Below are 23,773 nucleotides of genomic sequence, written 5' to 3'. Positions count from 1 at the left end.
CTCAGCGATCACTTTGGTGATGTGACACGAAAGTTGGGCTGACAATTATCCGGCGATGTTCCGGCCCAACTTTCTATTTTTTAATCAAAATGGGCGATAGCGTGCCTTTTTTGGGCTATATATGGGCACTAGCCCAGCGATCTGAAGTGGAAAGTCTAGCCCTATAGATCTTAGATCCATGGTAAAATGTGAGTTATGAAATTATAAATAGAGCTCTGCACTGCAGAACATCAGACTGGTGATCCACTGTGACGATATAATGTGGGTTGTATCTGTGTAGTTATCGATGTTATAGTGATATCTGCCAAACAAAAACTGGACAGTTCCCAAGAGAAAGGAATAGAAAACGGGCGGGACAGTAATCCTCAGCCATTCCCATGTGCCTCTTAGCATCATGTATATACGCCGCAAAAATCTGGAAGCTTGTGAGCAGTGGAGTGTTTTAACACTAGAAGGTAACAGAATGCAAGATATCAGGGTGATATTTTTAAGATATTTATAATCCCAAATAATTTGTGTAGATTTCTTCATGTTCAATTTTCCTTTGATTTTCTATCATGGGGCAGAAACCTAAAGTTAAATCAGCAACCTGAGGACGAAACAGCAATGTCACTAACTCGGAAAAAAGGGAAGGGGAAGGTTTTCCCTGTGCACTGGGTAAAAAAATCATAAACTTGTTAGTAAAAATAACATTTACATTGACTTTACAATTTTATTATACCTATCACAGAGGTAATCAACCCTCTTCCCCAATGCTGAATTGGTCTTTGGGAAAAAGTTGATCATTAGAAGCCCGATCATTTTTCAAAATATTTATTAATATGGATACAACCACTAAAAAAATGTCAAACACCCGGCTGAAAAATAGCCTATGGAATGAAGGAAGGAAGGGAAGGGAAGGGAAGGGAAGAATTAATGAAACATTTTGTGACATACACATAAACTCGTAAATCTATGGAGAACTGTTGGAAAGTCAAACATCTCAAGAAAAGAAGTGAAGGCAGATGGTGTCGGGAAAGAAATCAATTCGATCGAGGGAAACAAAGTGAAACCAATTCCAGACACTGCTGAGCTCAGAGCAGACTGAAACTGAAGAACATGATGCTGGTAAATAAGGATTATTGAGCAGCAGTCACACACTGAAGCGAATAAGATAATTATTGTGGTATATAGCACATGGCAGTAAACAATGCAGATTGCTTCAGATCACAACCTGTTACTCTGACTAGAACACAAAAGATGAAAAAACAAACAGTCCAATTGTCCTAGACAGATTCTGACTTTTAACAGGTAACAACTTTGTTACGTACTGGAACCGCCATCTTAAAGTAAAAGCTTTCTTGGGTAAGATGTTTAGCTGATGAAGCAGATAGGGATGTGAATATTTAATTAGCCACTTTTATCCAGTCAGCACAGTCATCAAGCTAAATTAAAGAACTGGGGGTAATTTTAACCAAACCCATTCAGCAGGAAAGAAACAGAATGGGGGAATTTCAACCTTAAAAAAAAGGGTGGGTTGGGAGTGTGAGGGTAATTGAAGTTTTAAAAATCTTAATCCCCACCTGGACCCACCTTCAACCCATCTACTTCCGGTTTAATGGAGGTCTGATGGGGGGGGGGCGGGGAGGGGGGGACGGGGGGTGGTTAAGCCAATCCATTGCCATCATAATGAGGCTGGAAGCATCTGCTTTAACCTCCATTTTGAATTTAACTTTAGCTTGTCGGCTTTTGTAGCCTAGCGAAACCCACCAGCTAAAGTGTCAGCTGTGGCTCAGTGGGTAGCACACTTGTCTCTGAGTCAGAAGGTTGTGGGTTCAAAACCCACTCCAGGGACTTGAGCACATAAATCTAGGCTGACACTCCAGTGCAGTGCTGAGAGAGCGCTGCATTGTCGGAGGGGTCGTCTTTCAGATGAAACGTTAAACTGAGGCCCAGTCTGCTCTCTCAGGTGGACGTAAAAAATCCCATGGCACTATTTCGAAGAAGAGCAGTGGAGTTATTTTCAGTGTCCTGGCTAATACTTATCCCTCAATCAACAAAACAAAAACAGATTATCTGGTCATTATCACATTGCTGTTTGTAGTTTTCCATGTTACAACAGTGACTACACTTCAAAAAGCCTCCTCCAGCTGCTGTTCTTTGCTGACAACCCCCACCCCCACTAATTAATAATTACGATAACAATGCAATAAAAACATGCAAAGGATTTATTATCAAATTGCTCATGCAGATGGTGTCTTTTAAAATGTAGAGACCCCTAATTAGGGCTAGAACGCTTCACAGCTCAATAACTATTCAGGTTCACACTCATCCCTACTGTAAATATCATAAGCTATTTCTCAGCCATTCTGTTTGTAGTCTGGTGCTTTATAATCTTAACCCTTTTCATCCTAGTACAAGCTATGGCTCTTAGTTTCTGATACTTTAGATTGTTATTTGTTTTCTATCTAAGCAGCAGTAAAATGAGTAAAATTCACAGCTCCGTTTAAGACAAGTTTGTCTCTGACAAAAGTCACCATATTTGGTCCGGAAACGATAATCTGAAATGATTTTCAAACACTATTACCACTTATTCTTAATAATCTGATCTTCTCAGTATTTGGAACGAGATGGCTGTGTTATTTCTGCATCTTCAGCAAATATCCTCCTTTGGTTATGCCAGAGTCCAGTAAGAGCTATGAATACATTTATAGCGAGTAACGCATGATGTATAACTCTACAATGGATGTTTAACCTTGTTCAATAACACCTTTTATGGCATGAAATGTAGCAAGGTACATTTTAGGAAGAGCAATGAGCAACAAACAGGAAGTTAGCGGAGCTGAATGAGACAGGCAAAGCTCCATAATTGCAAGTGGTCTTGGAGATGGAGTAGAAATAGGGAGCTGGATCCCCCACCACAATCCTACCCAAAATGGGGTAGGTTTTCAGTGGAAAATGAGGGAAAATTTCCATTGGTGAGGCCTATGGCTGCCTTATCATCCTGACCCAGATTCCCACCCCCTGCTGAGACTATGACTTCTTCCACAGCCACCATAGGCCCCGGGATCTGGTGGTCATGGACCTAAGGTCCCCCAATGAAGGGCCTTTTGGTGGCCATGTCCCACTCCAATCCAGCCCCCACTTACCATGCTGCATAGGCATCAATTACAGATGGGGCCTATTAATTTACTCATTTCTTGATCTTCGGGGGTCTTCTTTTAACTGCCCAGCCAACTTTTCGGGGTAGTGGCGGGCTCTAACTTAGTGCTGGGAATCCTGTCAGGAGTCTACCGTGCATACAAAATGACCCCTGACCCAGGGAAGTGGGTCAGGGTTGGGGCAGAATATCTTCTCAAAGAATTTAAAGTAAATACATTACTTTGTAGTGTAAACACATTTCAGAGTGGATGAATCCTGGGATTTATCCCGAACACTCTGATGTACTCATTTATATACCATGAGATTTGGCAAATCATAGGCCAGGAATCTGCATACGGTGTCACCACAAGTTAGAAGTGCAAGCAGTTAATCAGTCAACTTCTTTTCCACAGTGAACTTCAGGAAAAAAAGACAAAGAAGAGACTTAATAAAATAAAAACATAAGAAATAGGAGCAGGAGTAGACCATTTGGCCCCTCGAGCCTGCTCCGCCATTCAATAAGATCATGGCTGATCTGATCTTGGCCTCAGCTCCACTTTCATGCCCTCTCCCCTAACCCTTGACTCCCTTATTGTTCAAAAATCTGTCTATCTCCACCTTAACTATATTCAATGACCCAGCCTCCATAGCTCTCTGAGGCAGAGTATTCCAAAGATTCACGACCCTCAGAGAAGAAATTCCTCCTCATTTCCATTTGAAATGGGTGACCCTTTATTCTGAAACTAAGCCCCCCAGTTCTAGATTCCCCCACTAGGGGAAACATCCTTTGTGCATCTACCCTGTCAAGCCCCCCTCAGAATCTTATAAGTTTCGATAAGATCACCTCTCATTCTTCTAAACTCCAATGAGTATAGGTCCAACCTGATCAACCTTTCTTCATAAGACAACCCCTTCATCTCAGGAATCAACCTCGTGAACATTCTCTGAACTTCCACCAATGCAAGTATATCCCTCCTTAAATAAGGAGACCAACGGACTGAAATTGCCCCTCCTGATAAGGCCTCTGGCCGCCTGAAAGCGGCGGCCATGAGGCAGCACAGAATGGCCGCCGACTCTTTGCGGAGGGGCCGCCATTTTGTAAATTGTCCTTCGTGAGTTTTGGAGCGGTGCCCGGGACCGCTCCGCCAGTTTGCCCACCGCAGCGTGCACGCGCTGACCCTTTACTGACCAGCAGGGACCACCCTCACAAAACTCCTTTTTCCGGTATTGCCTCGCAGGAACGGCCCCGCCACCGATCGGTGCCCCTGACAGCTTTTGCTGTCGATACACTCTCTGTGGCATGGTGGATCAGCCGCCCTTAAAGGGGAGGGCACACTGCCACGGCCACCATGTTATTTTTTTTTTTGTCGGCCGACTGCCAGGTCGGTCTGACAATTATGTCCCCAGGTTCGGCAGCGCCATCAACAGGCAGCCTGGTACCCCCTCTTGGTTGCCAGGCTGCTGGCCCGGCCGAAACCCTCCCTGGTGGCCCAGTGTTTGCCATGAAAGTGGCTGCAGAGTTTGCAGTTGCCCGCCCCTTTAAATGAAGGGGCAAGGCAGCTGTTGATGATTCTTCCATTCCCATTTGCAGCATTCAATCACTCCTCCCCTCCCCTTTCCCTGCCTCCGCACCTGGTTAAAATCCGCTCACATCTCCTAACTTTTTCCAGTTCTGACAGAGGGTCACAGAGCTGAAACGTTAACTCTTGTTCTCCACAGATGCTGCCTGACCTGCTGAGTATTTCTCGCAGCAACTTTATTAAATTTACACATATTCAGGTGGAGAGAAACAAAACCAAATTATTGGCACCATGAATAATTTTCCTCTTCCATCCCAGATGTGCTGAGGCCAATTATATTGTTCCCACCACTATCCCAGATGACATCAGCTAACTCAGGACAGACCTTCCTGGTTTGTCTGCTCAGCATCATGCTGGATGATGCATTTAACCACTGACCACTGAGTATTCTGCTGGAGATGAAGGTGGGCCGACTCACCTAATGGACAATTCAAGAGCAGCATTTGTACTGGTCTTTAAACAGATCACCAAATGACAGGTGAATTAGTGTTCTTTGTTCTTTGGAATGATGTATAAGAAAATGTAAGTGAGAGATGTAGGGAATTGTTTAAAAAGGTGAATGTATTAACAGAATGAAGAGGAGGAAAATTTAGCTTCAACTCACCAGTCCTGGACTGCATTAAAGGATTCTTGATTGGCGATGTCGTACATAAGTATGAAGCCCATGGCTCCTCTGTAGTAAGCAGTAGTAATGGTTCTGTATCGCTCTTGACCAGCTGTGTCCTGAAAAACAAACCTCTCTGTTAATACAGAGTAATGTGGTTTATTGTTGAATAGTGGGACAAAAGACAAACGTTGCTATTTTAAAGAGCAGAGTTAATATAAAGAAATAATTGGTCAAGCAGTGATTTAGATAGAAACAAAGAAACATAGAAAATAGGTGCAGGAGTAGGCCATTCGGCCCTTCGAGCCTGTACCACCATTCAATATGATCATGGCTGTTCATTCATCTCATTACCCCTTTCCTGCTTTCTCTCCATACCCCTTGATCCCTTTAGCCATAAGGGCCGTATCTAACTCCCTCTTGAATATATCCAATGAACTGACATCAACGACTCTCTGCAGCAGGGAATTCCACAGGTTAACAACTCTCTGAGTGAAGAAGTTCCTCCTCATCTCAGTCCTAAATGGCCTACCCCTTATTCTAAGACTGTGTCCCCTGGTTCTGGACTTCCCCAACATCGGGAACATTCTTCCCGCATCTAACCTGTCCCATCCCGTCAGAATCTTATACATTTCTATGAGATCCCCTCTCATCCTTCTAATCTCCAGTGTATAAAGGCCCAGTTGATCCAGTCTCTCCTCATATGTCAGTCCAGCCATCCCTGGAATCAGTCTGGTGAACCTTCGCTGCACTCCCTCAATAGCAAGAACGTCCTTCCTCAGATTAGGAGACCAAAACTGAACACAATATTCCAGGTGAGGCCTCACCAAGGCCGTGTACAACTGCAGTAAGACCTCCCTGCTCCGATACCCAAATCCCCTAGCTATGAAGGCTAACATGCCATTTGCCTTCTTCACCGCCTGCTGCACCTGCATGCCAACTTTCAATGACTGATGAACCATGACTCCCAGGTCTCGTTGCACCTTCCCTTTTCCTAATCTGCGACCATTCAGATAATACTCTGCCCTCGTGTTTCTGCCACCAAAGTGGATAACTTCACATTTATCCACATTATACTGCACCTGCCATGCATTTGCCCACTCACCCAACCTGTCCAAATCACTCTGCAGCCTCTTAGCATCCTCCTCACAGCTCACACCGCCACCCAGTTTAGTGTCATCTGCAAACGTGGAGATATTACACTCAATTCCTTCATCCAAATCATTGATGTATAATGTAAAGAGCTGGGGTCCCAGCACTGAGCCCTGTGGCATTCCACTAGTCACTGCCTCCCATTCCGAAAAGGACCCGTTTATCCCGACTCTCTACTTCCTGTCTGCCAACCAATTCTCTATCCACGCCAGTACATTACCCCCAATACCATGTGCTTTGATTTTGCACACCAATCTCTTAAGTGGGACCTTGTCAAATGCCTTTTGAAGGTCCAACTACACCACATCCACTGGTTCTCCCTTGTCCACTCTACTGGTTACATCCTCAAAAAATTCCCGAAGATTTGCCAAGCATGATTTCCCTTTCACAAATCCATGCTGACTTGGACCGATCCTGTCACTGCTCTCCAAATGCGCTGTTATTTTATCCTTAATAATTGATTCCAACATTTTCCCCACTACTGATATCAGACTAACCAGTCTATAATTACCCGTTTTCTCTCCCTCCTTTTTTAAAAAGTGGTGTTACATTAGCTACCCTCCAGTCCATAGGAACTGATCCAGAGTCGATAGACTGTTGGAAAATGATCACCAATGCATCCACTATTTCTAGGGCCACCTCCTTAAGTACTCTGGGATGCAGATAATCAGGCCCCGGGGATTTATCGGCCTTCAATCCCAGCAATTTCCCCAACACAATTTCCCGCTTAATAAGGATATCCGTCAGTTCCTCCTTCTCACTGGACCCTCGGTCCCCTAGTACATCTGGAAGGTCATTTGTGTCTTCCTTCGTGAAGACAGAACCAAAGTATTTGTTCAATTGGTCTGCCATTTCTTTGTTCCCCATTATAAATTCACCTGAGTCCGACTGCAAGAGACCTACATTCGTCTTCATTAATCTTTTTCTCTTCACATATCTATAGAAGCTTTTGCAGTCCGTTTTTATGTTCCCGGCAAGCTTCCTCTCATACTCTATTTTCCCTCTCCGAATTAAACCCTTTGTCCTCCTCTGCTGAATTCTAAATTTCTCCCAGTCCTCAGGTTTGCTGCTTTCTCTGGCCAATTTATATGCCTCTTCCTTGGATCTAACACTATCCTTAATTTCCCTTGTTAGCCACGGTTGAGCCACCTTCCCCATTTTATTTTTTACTCCAGACAGGGATGTACAACTGTTGAAGTTCATCCATGTGATCTATAAATGTTTGTCATTGCCTATCCACTGTCAATCCTTTAAGTAACATTTGCCAGTCTATTCTAGCTAATTCGCGCCTCATGCCGTCGAAGTTAGCTTTCCTTAAGTTTAGAACCCTAGTTTCTGAATTAACTGTGTCACTCTCCATCTTAATAAAGAATTCTACCATATTATGGTCACTCTTCCCCAAGGGGCCTCGCACAACAAGATTGCTAATTAGTCCATTCTCGTTAAACATCAGCCAGTCTAGGATGGCCAGCTCTCTAGTTGGTTCCTCGACATATTGATCAAGAAAACCATCCCTAATACACTCCAGGAAATCCTCCTCCACCGCATTGCTACCAGTTTGGTTAGCCCAATCTATATGTAAATTAAAGTCGCCCGTGATAACTGCTGTACCTTTATTGCACACATCCCTTATTTCTTGTTTGATGCTGTCCCCAACCTCACTACTACTGTTTGGTGGTCTGTACACAACTCCCACCAGTGTTTTCTGCCCTTTGGTATTCCGCAGCTCCACCCATACCGATTCCACATCATCCAGGCTAATGTCTTTCCTTACTATTGCATTAATTTCCTCTTTAACCAGCAACGCCACCCCGCCTCCTTTTCCTCTCTGTCCATCCTTCCTAAATGTTGAATACCCTTGGATGTTGAGTTCCCAGCCTTGGTCACCCTGGAGCCATGTCTCTGTGATGCCAATTACTTCATATCTATTAACTGCTATCTGCGCAATTAATTCGTCCACCTTATTCCGAATACTCCTCGCATTGAGGCACAGAGCCTTCAGGCTTGTCTTTTTAACACACCTTGCCCCTTTAGAATTTTGCTGTAATGTGGCCCTTTTTGTTTTTTGCCTTGGGATTCTTTGCCCTCCACTTTTACTATTCTCCTTTCTATCTTTTGCCTCTGTCTCCCTCTTGTTTCCCTCTGCCCCTCTGCATAGGTTCCCATCCCCCGCCATATTAGTTTAACTCCTCCCCCACAGCACTAGCAAACACTCCCTCTTGGACATTGGTTCCGGTCCTGCCCAGGTGCAGACCGTCCGGTTTGTCCTGGTTCCACCTCCCCCAGAACCGGTTCCAATGCCCCAGGAATTTGAATCCCTCCCTTCTGCACCACTGCTCAAGCCACGTATTCATCTGAGCTATCCTGCGATTCCTCCTCTGACTAGCACGTGGCACTGGTAGCAATCCTGAGATTTACTACTTTTGAGGTCCTACTTTTTAAATTTAGCTCCTAGCTCCCTAAATTCATCTCGTAGGACCTCATCCTGTTTTTTACCTGTATCGTTGGTACCTATGTGCACCACGACAACTGGCTGTTCACCCTCCCTTTTCAGAATGTCCTGCACCTGCTCCGAGACATCCTTGACCCTTGCACCAGGGAGGCAACATACCATCCTGGAGTCTCAGTTGCGGCCGCAGAAACGCCTATCTATTCCCCTTACAATTGAATCCCCTATCACTATAGCTCTCCCGCTCTTTTTCCTGCCCTCCTGTGCAGCAGAGCCACCCACGGTGCCATGAACTTGGCTGCTGCTGCCCTCCCCTGATGAGTCATCCCCCTCAACAGTACTCAACAGATCTTGAAAACAAAACCGGGAAGATCTCCCCCTTAATGTTTCGTGTAACCTGAGATTAAAGAAATCAAGGTTCAGTAGTATCTTCAGATAATGGTTCAGTAGTATCTGGGAGGTAAAGAAAGTAGGGCTGGATTTTCGGCCTCTCTGTTTTCGGGGCGATAATGGCGGTGGAGCGGGAAAGTTAGCAGCCTGGAATAGTTTGGCAAATGTATTTAAGTTTGGGCATCTGAGCACTGCGTCAGGGAATTGTAAACCTCTCTTGGCACAAGGAAGGGAAACTCCCGCTAAAGAGCCGGGCCGTGAGCGTGCCGAGAGAAACCTGGGGATGGCGGTAGGAATCCTAAAAAAACCCACAAGAACATTCCTAAAACATCGCCCACGCCACTGCAACAGAAATCGCACAAAAACAATCGCACTTTCTGTTGGAGCACTTTACCTTCCTCTCTGCCGCCGGCATGGCTGGCCCACTCTGATTTCCCAGGCGACCATTGTGGCGCATTTCCGGGGGGACGGGTCGGGCAGGAGCGCAAACTCGCGTCGGTGTCACAACCAGGGTCGTTGTACACCCGGCGCAGCTCTTCCCGATGGTGTTACTCAGCGCCGCCGCAAAACCTGACCGGAGGATCACGGCGGGGCGCTGGAGACCTCACCGTTGCCATTCACGCCGCTCCGGGGCAAAACCCGGAGCGCAAAGGGCCGGAAAATCCAGCCCGTAGACTTTACAGAAAGGAAAAAAAAACTACCAACAAAATTCTTTGGTTGAGGATTTCTAATGTAAAGAGGGATTAAATAACACTAAAGCTCAGCTCAGATAAGGGGGAAGACAGAATATATTAAGAGATGAGGAGGATATGTGAAATTATTTTATGAGGGATTTTAACCAACCAAATATCAATTGGGGAATACCCAAGTGGTATAGTCAAATTAATAAGTGTAATCCATGACTGCTTCATAACTCCATGCATCAAGGAATCCCTAAGAGTCATCTCTCAGCTCAGTTTGGTAATGGTAAGTAAGTCTGATAGCATGGAGGAAATGGAAGTCGAGACAGCTCTGAATGATAGCAACCATAACTTGACTGCGTTTAATATGATTTGGGATTCACCACTGACGAGGGTCAGATTCAAGTGTGCAATTTTAAAAAGTCCAATTATAAGACACGAGGAAACAACTAAACCAGATTGACTGGAGGAATTATTAACACCTCAGTTGAGAGCAAATTAAATATAGTCAAAGACATAATGAGAAACATTTAGCACAAATACAAGATTAGCAAGCAGAGACTCAAAAATATGAACTTAAATGGGTTGACAAAATAATTCAAGTGAAATAAGGAAGAAAGGTAAACTTCACAAAGGCTACAGAGAGAAGGCTAAAGGTGTCACTGGGAAGAACACTGGAAACTTCAGAAGCATGTTAAACAGGTGAGCAGAGGGCGAAGAGAGGTCTAGACTGCAATGGAAACAAGTTGCGCTAATACTGCAATAGCAGGATAGACAGGAAAAGTTGAGAGCCTTAAAGAATGTCAATATAGATGAAAATTAAAATGAACAGAAAACAGTTAATTTACTCAATTGTTTAAAAAGGGAGAAAGGGATAGACCGAGTAATTGCAGGCCAGTCAGCCTAACCTCGGTGGTGGGAAAATTATTGGAAAAAATCCTGAGGGACAGGATAAATCTTCATATCGCAATGTGGGCTGGTCCATGCTGCCCCTGGGCCCCTGGCCCCAAACTCACGCCTCCCCTGGACCCACTCACATCCCTCCACAGTCTCTCACAGCTCCTTCGTCCCGACCTCGCTGCTCCTGCTGTATCTGCCCACGCTCCAATCACCGGCCTGGACCTTGATGACATCCCTCTTCGCTGCCATTGCCCTCCTGCACCAGCTTGCGCTGTACCTTGCAATGGTACGCCTTCACGCTGTCCAGGGGCCGCACGCCGCTCCTTTTATGGCCCCAACCTGCCGCTGATGGTCTTTCGCAGGTCGGGGCCTCCACGCTGTAATCAAGGACAGTCAGCACGGATTTGTTAAGGGAAGGTCGTGTCTGACTAACTTGATTGAATTTTTCGAGGAGGTAACCAGGAGGGTCGATGAGGACAGTGTGCATGATGTACTGTATATGGATTTTAGAAAAGCTTTTGATAAAGTCCCATATGACAGATCGGTCAAAAAAGTAGCCCATGGGATCCAGGGCAAAATGGCAAGTTGGATCCAAAATTCGCTCGGAGGCAGGAAGCAAAGGGTAATGGTTGATGGGTGTTTTTGTGACTGGAAGGCTGTATCCAGTGGGGTTCTGTAGGGCTCAGTTCTGGGTCCCTTGCTTTCTGTGGTATATATCAATGACTTGGACTTAAATATTGGGAGTATGATTAAGAAGTTTGCAGATGACACTAAAATATGCAGTGTGGTTGATAATGAAGAAGAAAGCTGCGGACTGCAGGAAGATATCAATGTACTGGTCAGATGGGCAGAACAGTGGCAAATGGAATTCAATCCGGAGAAATGTGAGGTAATGTATTTGCGGAGGTCTAACAAGGCAAGGGAACACACATTAAATGGTACGACACTAAGAGGTGTAGAGGAACAAAGGGACCTTGGAGTGCAGGTCCACAGATCCCTGAAGGTAGCAGGCCAGGTAGATAAGATGGTTAAGAAGGCATACTTGCCTTTATCAGTCAAGGCATGGAATACAAGAGCAAGGAGGTTATGCTTGAACTATATAATACACTGGTTAGACCGCAGCTGGAGTACTGTGTACAGTTCTGGTCATCACATTAAAGGAAAGATGTGATTGCACTGGAAAGGGTGAAGAGGAGATTTACAAGAATGTTGCCTGGACTGGAGAATATTGGCTATGAGTAAAGATTGGAGATGCTGGATCTGTTTTCTTTGGAGCAGAGGAGGCTGAGGGGAGACCTGTTTGAGGGGCCTGGATAGACTGGATCGGAAGGACCCGTTTCCCTTGGCACAGGGGTTCAACAATCAGAGGGCATAGATTTAAAATAATTGGAAAGAGGTTTAGAGGAGGGTAGTGGGAGTCTGGAACTCACTGCCTGAAAAGGTGGTAGAGGCAGAAACCCTCACCACATTTAAAAGATACTTGGAAGTTCACTTAAAATGCCGCAATCTACAGGGCTATGGATCAAGAGCTGGATTAGGCTGGATAGCTCTTGGTCGGCCGGCGTGGACACGATGGGCCGAAATGGTGCCCTTCCCTGCTGTAAATTTCGATGATTCTATGATTACTTCTGATATGTCCTTACTGTACAGTATAAATGCACACGAGGCCCATGCTTGAGAGAAGGTCACTCTGTGACCAGTTACCTTTATTACCAAGACCTCAAGTGATGAAGGTGGGTGGAGCTTCCTTTTATACCTGAAAGTCCAGTTTAGGAGTGTCTCCCACAAGTTCACCCCCTTGTGGTCAATGATCTCAAGGTGTACAACTTAGGTCAGCTTATACATGGGTTACAATGATAGTTGAATACATGACATCACCTCCCGCCCAAAGTCTTATTGGGATCACAGGTTAAGTCTCTCTGGTGGTTTACGCTCTCTTGTAGAGCGCCTGAGTTGGGGCTCCGGTTGTTGGGCGCTGGCCTGAGTGTCTGCTGTTTGCGGTGCCTCAGGCCTGTCTGGACTGCCCACAGTGACTGGGTTCTCCTCCACTTGGTTCAGGAGTTCGGTCACCTGTGGTGGAGTAAACTCTATGTCGTGTTCTTCCTCTGCTTCTTCTATGGGGTTGCTGAATCTCCTTTTAGTTTGATCCATGTGTTTGCAGCAGATTTGTCCACTGGTAAGTTAAACTACCAAAACCCTATTCCCCTCTTTGGCAATCACAGTGCCTGCAAGTCTTTTGAGCCCTGCAGCGTAATTAAGGACAAAAACAGGGTCACTGACATCAATACTTCGCGCCCTCGCATTCCTGTCATGGTAGTCACATTGTGACTGACGCCTGCTCTCAACAATTTATTTCGTAGTAGGGTGTATAAGGGATAACCTGGTTTTGAGCGTCCTTTTTATTAGCAGCTCTGCGGGTGGAACCCCTGTGAGCGAGTGTGGTCGGGATCTATTGGCCAACAGGAGGCGTGTTAAGCGGCTTTGTAGGGAACCCCGTTGGATTCTGAGCATCCCCTGTTTGATTATCTGCACTGCTCGTTCCGCCTGGCCATTTGTGGCCGGCTTGAACGGTGCCGTTCTGACATGGTTGATTCCATTGCCTGGCATGAAGTCCTGGAATTCAGTGCTGTGAAGCACGGGCCATTGTCGCTGACCAAGACATCCGGTAGACCATAGGCGGCTAACATTGCCCGTAGACTTTCTACCGTGGCAGAGGATGTGCTTGAATTTAAAATGGCACACTCAATCCATTTGGAGTTGGTGTCTACTACAACCAAAAACATTTTTCCCATGAAAGGACCTGCGTAGTACACATGAATGCGTGACCATGGCTTGGCGGGCCAGGACCATGGGCTAAGGGGGGCTTCCCTGGGTGCGTTGCCCAGCTGAGCACATGTGTTGCACCTGCGAACACAAAGTTCCAGGTCTGCATCTATCCCTGGCCATCAAACGTGTGACCTGGCAATTGCCTTCATCATGACAATGCCCGGGTGTTCATTGTGAAGTTCTCTGATAAACACCTCTCTGCCCCTCTGGGGCATGACTACTAGGTTTCCCCACAGTAGGCAATTGGCCTGAATCGAGAGTTCATCCTTGCGCCTATGAAACAGTTTAAATTCCTCAGGTCATACCCCGTACGTGGCTGCCCAGTCCCCATTCAGGACACATTTCTTAACTAAAGACAGTAGCGGGTCTTTATTTGTCTAGACTTTAATTTGACGGGCTGTCACAGGTGAGCTTCACTTTCGAAAGCTTCAACAGCCATGACAACCTCAGCATCATGCTCAGTTGCTCCCTCAGTGGTGGCTAGTGGGAGCCTGCTGAGTGCATCGGCGCAGTTTTCAGTGCCCGGTCTGTGCCGAATTGTGTAGTCATAGGCGGCTAACCTAAGTGCCCACCTCTGTATGTGGGCCGATGCATTCACATTTATCGCCTTGTTATTGGCCAAAAGGAACGTTAGGGGTTTGTGATCAGTCTCCAGCTCAAATTTCCTGCCAAACAAGTACTGGTGCATTTTTTTTTACTGCATATACACATGCTAGCGCTACCTTTTCTACCATCCCGTAGCCCCTTTCTGCCTGGGACAGACTACTGGAGGCATAAGCTACCGGCTGTAACTGACCATTGGCATTCACATGCTGCAACACACACCAGACCCCATAGGACGACGCATCGCACGTTAAAACAAGTTTCTTCCACGGGTCATATAAGGTTAACAGTTTGTTGGAACATAACAAATTGCGTGCTCTATCAAAAGCCCTTTCCTGGCTGTCCCCCCAGACCCAATCATGACCTTTGTGTAGGAGCACATGTAGCGGCTCTAACAGGGTGCTCAATTTGGGAAGAATGTTACCAAAATAGTTCAGGAGCCCCAGGAACGAACGCAGCTCCGTCGTGTTACGGGGTCTGGGTGCTGTCTGGATCGCTTCCGTTTTGGACGCAGTGGGTCTGATCCCTCCTACCCTCCTCCCCAGGAATTCTATCTCTGGAGCTAAGAAGACGCACTTCGCCTTTTTCAGTTGCAGCCCTACCCGGCCCAGTCTGCGTAGCACCTCCTCCAGGTTGTGAAGGTGTTCTTCAGTATCGCGACCCATGATGAGGATGTCGTCTTGAAAAACCACCGTCCTTGGAATCGACTTGAGGAGGCTTTCCGTATTTCGCTGAAAGATCGCGGCGGCTGAACGAATCCTGAACGGACATCTGCTATACTCAAACAACCCCTTGTATGTCGTGATGGTGGTCAGCTTCTTCGACTCACTCGCCAGCTCCTGGGTCATGTAAGCTGAGGTCAGGTCCAATTTTGAAAAAAGTTTGCCACCGGATAGCGTCGCAAAGAGGTCCTCCGCTCTCTGTAGCGGGTACTGGCCTTGGAGTGACACCCGATTGATGGTGACCTTGTAATCACCACATATCCTGACCGACCCATCCGCCTTGAGCACCGACACGATCGGGCTCGCTCAGTCACTGAATTCGACTGGCGAGATGATGCCTTCCCTCAGCAGGCGGTCCAATTAGCATTCTATCTTTTCCCGCATCACATACGGCACCACTCTGGCCTTGTGGTGTACTGGCCTGGCGTCCGGGTTTATGTGAATCATTACCTTGGCCCCATGAAAGTGCCAATGCCGGGTTGAAATAATGAGTCAAATTTGTCCAGGATCTGTGAGCATGATACTCGCTCCACAGAAGAAATTGCCTTGACATGACCCCATTTCCAGTTCATGACATCAAGCCAACTCCTTCCCAGTAGTGCGGGACCGTCCCCCGGGACAATCCAGAGTGGCAACCTGTTCTGCGAATCTTTGTGGGTCACGACTACCGTGGCGCTGCCTAGCACTGGAATGATCTCCTTTGTATATGTCCATAGCTGTGCGTCAATCGGCAATAATTTTGGCCTCCTGGCCTTGGACACTCACAACCTTTCGAACTGTTTGATCCTCATCAGGGACTGGCTGGCCCCCGTGTCTAGCTCCATTAATACTGGGATGCCATTGAGGAGCATTTTCATTATTATCGGTGGCGTCCTGGTATATGAACTGTATATGTGCTCCACATGAACTCGCTGAACTTCAGCTTCCAGCGATTTCCCCCAGTATTCATTTGGCCTCATAGGGCTTACATCGGGCCCGTCCTCCTCGTACATCAACCTGACTGCAGGCTTCCTGCACATACGCACCACTAAATATATTAAAAAGGAGTTAGATTTAGTCCTTACTGCTAGGGGAATCAAGGAGTATGGCGAGAAAGCAGGAATGGGGTACTGAAGTTGCATGTTCAGCCATGAACTCATTGAATGGCGGTGCAGGCTCGAAGGGCCGAATGGCCTACTCCTGCACCTATTTTCTATGTTTCTATGTTTCTAAGTTGTAGTAGACATTGCAGTTTCTGCAGGTATATTGCTGATACCTGCAAGCTCTGGTTGGGTGTTTGCCTCCACACCTCCAACATGAGCTGGAGGCCCCGTTGTTGGAAACAAAAGGTCCATTACCAGTCGATCGTCTCTGGCTGTCTCTGTAACTGTCCTTAAGCGCCATTAACAGGTGTTGATGGCCCCATTTCTGGCCGCGTTGTCCATTGCGATGGCATGAATTGCCGCTCAGCTAGCCATTATCTCTGTTGAATTCCCCCTTTGGGTTCGACTACATGCTGGGGCATGTCCGATTGCCCTTGTCTGCCTAGAGAACTGTGTGCCGCATTAACAATGTTGACTCCCTGGTCGTTTGCCGCATTTGAGCCAAGATTTTTGTCATACATCATTCTGGTCTCTTCCTCCAGAGATAAATGTTTGGGCTATCAGAGCCGCCACTTCCAAGGTCAAGTCTTTGGTCTCAACCAGTTTTCTGGAAACCCCAGCGTGCCTGATGCCCTCAATAAAAAAGTCTCGCAGCATCTCCGTTCTGCATGCATCTGTGAACTTACATAGGCTCGCCAGTCACCGGAGATCTGCCACGAAGTCTGGAACGCTTTGCCCTTCTTGCCGCCGGTGCGTGTAAAACCGGTGTCTCGCCATATACATGCTGCTCGCTGGTTTAAGGTGTTCCCTGATCAACTTAGTGAGCTCTTCGAACGTCATGTCCGCCGGCTTCTCTGGCACTAGAAGGTCCTTCATCAGGGAGTACGTTTTGGATCCACAAACCGTCAGGAGATGAGCCCTGCGTTTGTTGGCCGAATCCTGTCCCAACCATTCCTTAGTGACAAAATGTTGCTGTAGTCTCTCAATAAAGTCGTCCCAATCATCACGAACAACTCTTCTGTGCTGCTAGTGGCCATGCTCGCGTGGTTTAAATCCCAGTTTCTCGTCGCCAATGATATGTCCTTACTATACAGTATAAATGCACACGAGGCCCATACTTGAGAGAAGGTCACTCTGTGACCAGTTACCTTTATTACCAAGACCTCAAGTGATGAAGGTGAGTGGAGCATCCCCTTTTATACCTGAAAGTCCAGGTTAGGAGTGTCTCCCACAAGTTCACCCCCTTGTGGTCAATGTTCTCAAGTTGTACAACTAAGGTCAGCTTATACATGGGTTACAATGATAGTTGAATACATGACAACTTCCTTGAAGTATTTACTGGAGAAGACAACAGTAACATGCCCTCCATCAATGAGAATCGTCTATGCAGACTTGCAGACTTCAACATCAACAAAATGGAGTTTCTAGACAATCTTATACTAGTCAAAAAACAAATCCACAGGAACATATGGTATTTATCCTAAGGTATTAAGAGAAGTAGGAAAGAAACTTGTGAAGTGCTGACACTTACCACAAGAGTCACTGGAAGGTAGGAGATCCCATTAGATTGGAATCAAACTAATGTAATACCCATATTCAAGAAAAGGGACAAATCTCACCAAGGCAACTACAGAACTTTCAGTCTCACATCAATCATCAATAACTAGTAAAATAATGGAACTGATCATCAAGAGAAAACTTAAGGACTAGTTGTATGAGAATAATCTGGCAAATAACAGCAAACAATTCTCCAGAAGAGGAATCATAAAATTTTACAGCACAGATGGAGACTATTTGCCCCATTGCACCTGTACCCGCTCTCTCAAAAAACTATTTGCTTATCCCATTGTCCTTCCCTTTCAGGTTAATTTTGAAATATTTATCCAATTCCCTTTTAAAACCATTTATGGATTCTGCTTCCATGGCAGGGGTATGGCAGTATATTTGTTATGCTAGTGGACTAGTAATCCAGAGGTCTGGACTAATGATCCAGAGACATGACTTCAACTTGCACCCTGGCAGCTGTGGAATTTAAATTCAGTTAATTAAATAAATCTGGATTAAAAAGCTAGTATCAGTAATGGTAACCATGAAACCAGTGGATTGTCATAAAAACCCATCTGGTTCACTAATGTCCTTTAGGGAAGGAAATCTGCCGTCCTTACCCGGTTTGGCCTATATGTGACTCCAGATCCACAGCAATGTGATTGACTCTTAATTGCCCTCTGAAATGGCCTACCAGACCGCTACGAAAAACAATAACAAGTATAAAACCCGACGGACCACCCAACATCGACCTAGGCATGGGCGTCGAACACGGCAATAGTACACCCAGCCCAGTTGACCATGCAAAATCCTCCTCACGAACATCTGGGGACATGTGCCAAAATTGGAAGAACTATCCCACAGACTAGACAAGCAACAGCCTGACTTAGTCATACTTACAGAATCATACATTTCAGTCAGCGTCCCAGACTCCTCCATCACTATCCCTGGGTATGCCCTGTCCCACTGAGTCCTGAAGAACAAATATGCCAGACTGGGCCTGTGGTAGGTGGTGAGGGGACCAACACGAGGGAAAAACCTACTTGACCTCGTCCTCACCAATCTACCTGTAACAGATGCATCTGTCCATGACAGTATTGGTAGAAGTGACCACTGCACAGTCACTGTGGAGACGAAGTCCTGTCTTCACACTGGGGACACCCTCCATCGTGTTGTGTGGCACTAACACTGTGCTAAATGGGATAGATTTAGAACAGATCTAGCAGCTCAAAACTGGGCATCCATGGGTGCCGTGGTCCATCAGCAGCAGCAGAATTGTATTCCACCACAATCTGTAACCTCATGGCCCAGCATATCCCTCACTCTACCATTATCAAGCCAGGGGACCAACCCTGGTTCAATGAGGAGTGTAGAAGTGCAGGCTGGGGATGCTGCAACACAAGACTATATTAATATTAAACAACGAAAGCAGCATGCTATAGACAGAGTTAAGCGATCCCACAACCAACAGATCAGATCAAAGCTCTGCAGTCCTGCCGCATCCAGTTGTGAATGGCAGTGGACAATTAAACAACTAATGGGAAGAAGAGAATCCATAAACATCCCCATCCTCAATGATGGCCACCACGCGAGCTCAAAAGATAAGGCTGAAGCATTTGCAACCATTTTCGGCCAGAAGGGCTGAGTGGATGATCCATCTCAGCCTCCTCCTGAGACCCCCACCATCACAGAATCCAGTCTGCAGCCAATTCGATTCACTCCACGTGATATCAAGAAATGGCTGAGCGCATTGGGTACAGCAAAGGCTATGGGCCGCGACAACATCCTGGCTGTTGTGCTGAAGACTTGTGCTCCAGAACTAGTTGCGCCTCTAGCCAAACTGTTCCAGTACAGCTACAACACTGGTACCTACCCAACAATTGGAAAACAGCTCAGGTATGTCCTGTCCACAAAAAAACAGGACAAATCCAATCCAATCACTTTGCTGACGCTCAGTTTGGATTCTGTCAGAACCACTCACCTCCAGACCTTGTTACAGCCTTGTTCCAAACAAGGGCAAAAGAGCTGAATTCCAAATGTGAGGTGAGATCAAGGCAGCAGTTGACTGAGTGTGGCATCAAGGAGCCCTAGTAAAATTGAAGCCAATGGGAATCAGGGGGAAAACTCTCCACTGGCTGGAGTCATACCTAACACAAAGGAAGATGGTTGTGGTGATTGGAGGTCAATCATCTCAGTCTAGGACATAGCTACAGGAGTCCCTCAGGGCAGTGTCCTTGGCTCAATCATCTTCAGCTGCTTCATCAATTACCCTCCCTCCATCATAAGGTCAGAAGTGGGGATGTTCGTTGATGATTGCACAGTGTTCAGTTCCATTCACAACTCCTCAGATAATGAAGCAGTGCATGCCCGCATGCAGCAAGACCTGGACAACATTCAGGCTTGGGCTGATAAGTGGCAAGTAACATTCGCGCCACACAAGTGCCAGGCAATGATTATCTCCAACAAGCGAGAGTCTAACCACCCTGACATTCAACGGAATTACCATTGCTGAATACCCCATCATTAACATTCTGGGGATCACCATTGACCAGAAACTTAACTGGACCAGCCAAATTAATACTGTGGCAACAAGAGCAGGTCAGAGGCTTGGTATTCTGCGGTGAGTGTCTCACCTCCTGACTCCCCAAAGCCTTTCCACTGTCTACAAGGCACAAGTCAGGAGTGTGATCGAATACTCTCCACTTGCTTGGATGAGTGCAGCTCCAACAACACTCAAAAAGCACGATACTAATATATAGATCCATCTAGTGGACTACTGTGGTAATGCACAGGGTATCTAACAGCGAATTGAAAAGTATCATCATCCAAGTAGATGTTGCAGGAACCAGAATACCCATGGAAATCGATACTGGTGCATCCGTGAGCGTAGTACTGGAATCACTATACCTCGACAAATTGCATGATTTCCCATTGGAGAAATCCAAGGTAGAGCTGCAAGGTTACTCAGGAGAGCAAATTCCTGTGGTAGGTCGTATCACCGTTCCGGTCAAATACAAGGATCGATTTCAGAGCTTGCCTCTCTTAGGAGACAAGCCTGTCTTATTGGAAGAAATTGGTTGAGATCACTGAAGCTGGGTTGGAATGCGATTTATTAGTGTTGAAATGAGATTTTCTTCGAAGGATGATGTCATCAAGAAGTATCCGAAGGTGTTCTGCGAAACAGGTAGTCCGATCCAAGGCTTCAAGGCGCGTGACAAGGTACAGAAGGATGCTAGACCAGTTCATTGCAAGTCACGTCCTGTACCATATGCACTCAAGGAGAAAGTTGAGCAAGAACTCAAAAGACTAGAGACTGAGAACACTATCTCTAAGATAGGTACAACAACAATGGATGTAACTCAATTAAATAGATCTATCTTAGAGATAGTGTTCTCAGTCTCTAGTCAGATGGTGTGGTAAGATTGTGTGGTGATTATAAAGTAACCGTAAACCAGGTTCTAGAGGGTAATCTTCCCAATGCATTGTCAAATGTAGAAGATTTATTCACAACGCTGACAGGTGGTCAGATCTTCTCAGTTAGATCTCACAAATGCCTACTTATATCTGGAACTAGATGAGGAGTCCAAGTCATGCTTGACTATAAATACTCATCTAGGCCTATATCAATTTAATAGGCTACTGTTTGGAGTGTCTTCTGCCCCTGCCATATTCCAAGGGGTGATGAACCAGATTTTGCAAGGTATTGAAGGAGTAGTATGTTATTTAGATGACATACTCATTTCAGCACCAAACAGGCAAATCCATAATAACATATTGAATGAAATCCTCAAACGACTAGAGAAGCACAGAGTTCGAGTGACTGCTCACAAGTGTGAGTTATTTCAAAACTCAGTGGAGTACTTAGGGCACAGAGTAGACAAAGATGGTTTACATCCAACCAAGGGAAAGCTGGATGCAATCAGAAATGCACCCACTCCCAAGAATGTCACTGAACGTCGAGCATCTTTGGGTCTTTTGAACTATTATGGGAAGTTCCTACCAAATTTGGCTACAGTGTTACATCCACTGAATGAGCTGCTGAAAAAACAGGTCCATTGGAAGTGGTCAGAAGAATGCGACGCAGCATTCAAGGAGTATAAAAGCCAATTGGTAGCGAGCACCATGTTAGTTCACTATGACATATCTAAGGAGATCAAGCTTGCATATGACGTCTCTCCGTATGGAGTTGGGCAGTGATCTCTCATGTATTATGTAGTGGGGAGGAGAGACCAATTGCTTTTGCTTCACGCACTCTCAGTGCCAGTGAGAGTAATTATGCGCAAATCGAAGGAAGCTTTGGCATTAATCTTTGAAGTCAAGAAGTTCCACAAATACTTGTATGGTCATAAGTTTACCATCGTTACGGACCATAAGCCCCCGACAGCAATCCTCCATCCAGAGTCCCCAGCTCCAACATTAGCTGCAGCCCAAATGCAGATATGGGCTTTAATTTTGTCAGCATATACATATGATATTGAATGCAGACGATCAGCTGATCACAGTAATGCTGATGCTATGTCTAGATTGCTATCCCCATCACAAGTTACACCCAATAGGTAAGAAGTGTTCTATTTTTCATACATTGGTGAACTGCCAGTCTCAGATGAAGAGATTGGTAGAGCAACGAAACATGGCCCAGTTATGTCAAAGGTGTATGATTACATAGCAAATGTCTGGCCAAACCAGGTATCAGAGAAAGATATTCATTCATGCATTGTTCGTAGGAATGAATTATCCGTGGATAAAAATTGTATTATGTGGGGTGCAAGAGTAGTTATTCCAAATAAATTCAGGTCCAAACTATTAGGAGATCTTCATGACCAGCACCTGGGAATGTGCTTGACCAAGAGTTTTGCATGCAGCTACTTAGGGTGGCCAGGTCTAGCAAAAGATATATAGAGTACATCGTTAGTCAGTGTACAACATGTCAATCGGTAAGCAAGAAACCACCATCAATACCATTACAGCCATGGAAATGGCCGCCCAGGTTACATATCGATTTTGCTGAGTTAGAAGGATAACAATTGTTCATTGTGATTGATAGCCATTCGAAGTAGGTCGAGGTGTTTCCGATGCGGAAGTAAAACATTAGACAATTTGCAAAGATTATTTTCTTCATATGGCCTCCAAGAAATTGTATTTGATAATTGACCACAATTTTGTTCAGAAAAATTTACACAGTTCACGAGCAAAAATGGTGTGAAACATACCAAGGTTCCACCGTACCAGCCTGCTTCAAATGGTGCAGCAGAGTGCACAGTACAACTTGTAAAACATGCCCTCATCAAGCAAATGTTGGATCCAAATCCAAAGAAACAACAGTTGTCGTTGGAGCACAAATTGGCTAATTTTCTAATTACTTATCGTTAATACTCTTCATACAACTACTGGTAGAACACCAGCAGAGTTGTTTCTCAAATGCCAGCCACGAACCACGTTTTGTCGTTGTTAAAGCCAAACTTGACACAGTCAGTAGACGAGAATCATGATAGAGGTAGAGTAAGAGAGAGAAGTGTGAAATTAAATCAGAAGATTAGAGTGAAGAACCATCACCATAAATGGTTAAAGTGGTTACCAGAAAGAGTAGTGAGGATATATGGTCCTCGCACATATTTGGTCAAGATATTAGATCATGGAAAGATTAGGTTTGTTCACATTGATTATATTTTACCGACAGAAGTTGAAAGTTGGAATGATTCAATTATTTCTGATTCATCAGATAGTCTTATTGCAAGTACAGTACCAGTAGCCAATCCTACATCAAATATATTAAAAACAAGTCCAGGAGAAAGTGAAAATTTAAGTCTGAGTCCAAGTCAGGCAGACAAACAGTCTGAAGTTGTAGAGAGTTCAAATGTAGATCAGGAGTATCCCTTGGAGGAAAACTCTCCTCAGGCTCAGCCTAGAATGAGTCTAAGTTTGACACCAAGTTTGGAAAGTTCTGTTCGAGAGAGAAGGTATCCTTTTCGAAACAGAAAACCAGTGGTTAAGTTTGATTTGTAAATATGGCAAAATAAGTCCATATCTTTTGTTATGTATAACCATGCAATATATGTATGATGATTGTTTGTTATAAGGTGCAAAGAGACCTGGGTGTCATGGTACATCAGTCATTGAAGG

At 45.5% G+C, this 23,773-nt stretch overlaps 1 protein-coding gene across 1 annotated transcript in view; it reads right to left on the bottom strand.

Moving 5' to 3' along the window:
- The window catches only part of LOC139268089 (ras-related protein Rab-3C-like), a 231,119-nt gene that overhangs the window by 34,068 nt on the left and 173,278 nt on the right, over positions 1-23,773 (bottom strand). The window contains exon 3 of the mRNA XM_070886103.1: positions 5,305-5,423. Within this exon, the coding sequence (XP_070742204.1) occupies positions 5,305-5,423 (119 nt within the window). The remainder of the gene's footprint in view (positions 1-5,304; positions 5,424-23,773) is intronic.

Source organism: Pristiophorus japonicus, chromosome 8 (genome assembly GCF_044704955.1).
Source record: "Pristiophorus japonicus isolate sPriJap1 chromosome 8, sPriJap1.hap1, whole genome shotgun sequence".
In the NCBI taxonomy this organism is placed as follows: domain Eukaryota; kingdom Metazoa; phylum Chordata; class Chondrichthyes; family Pristiophoridae; genus Pristiophorus; species Pristiophorus japonicus.
Note: the sequence above shows the minus strand (reverse complement) of the source record. Positions and strands in the feature narration are given on the sequence as shown.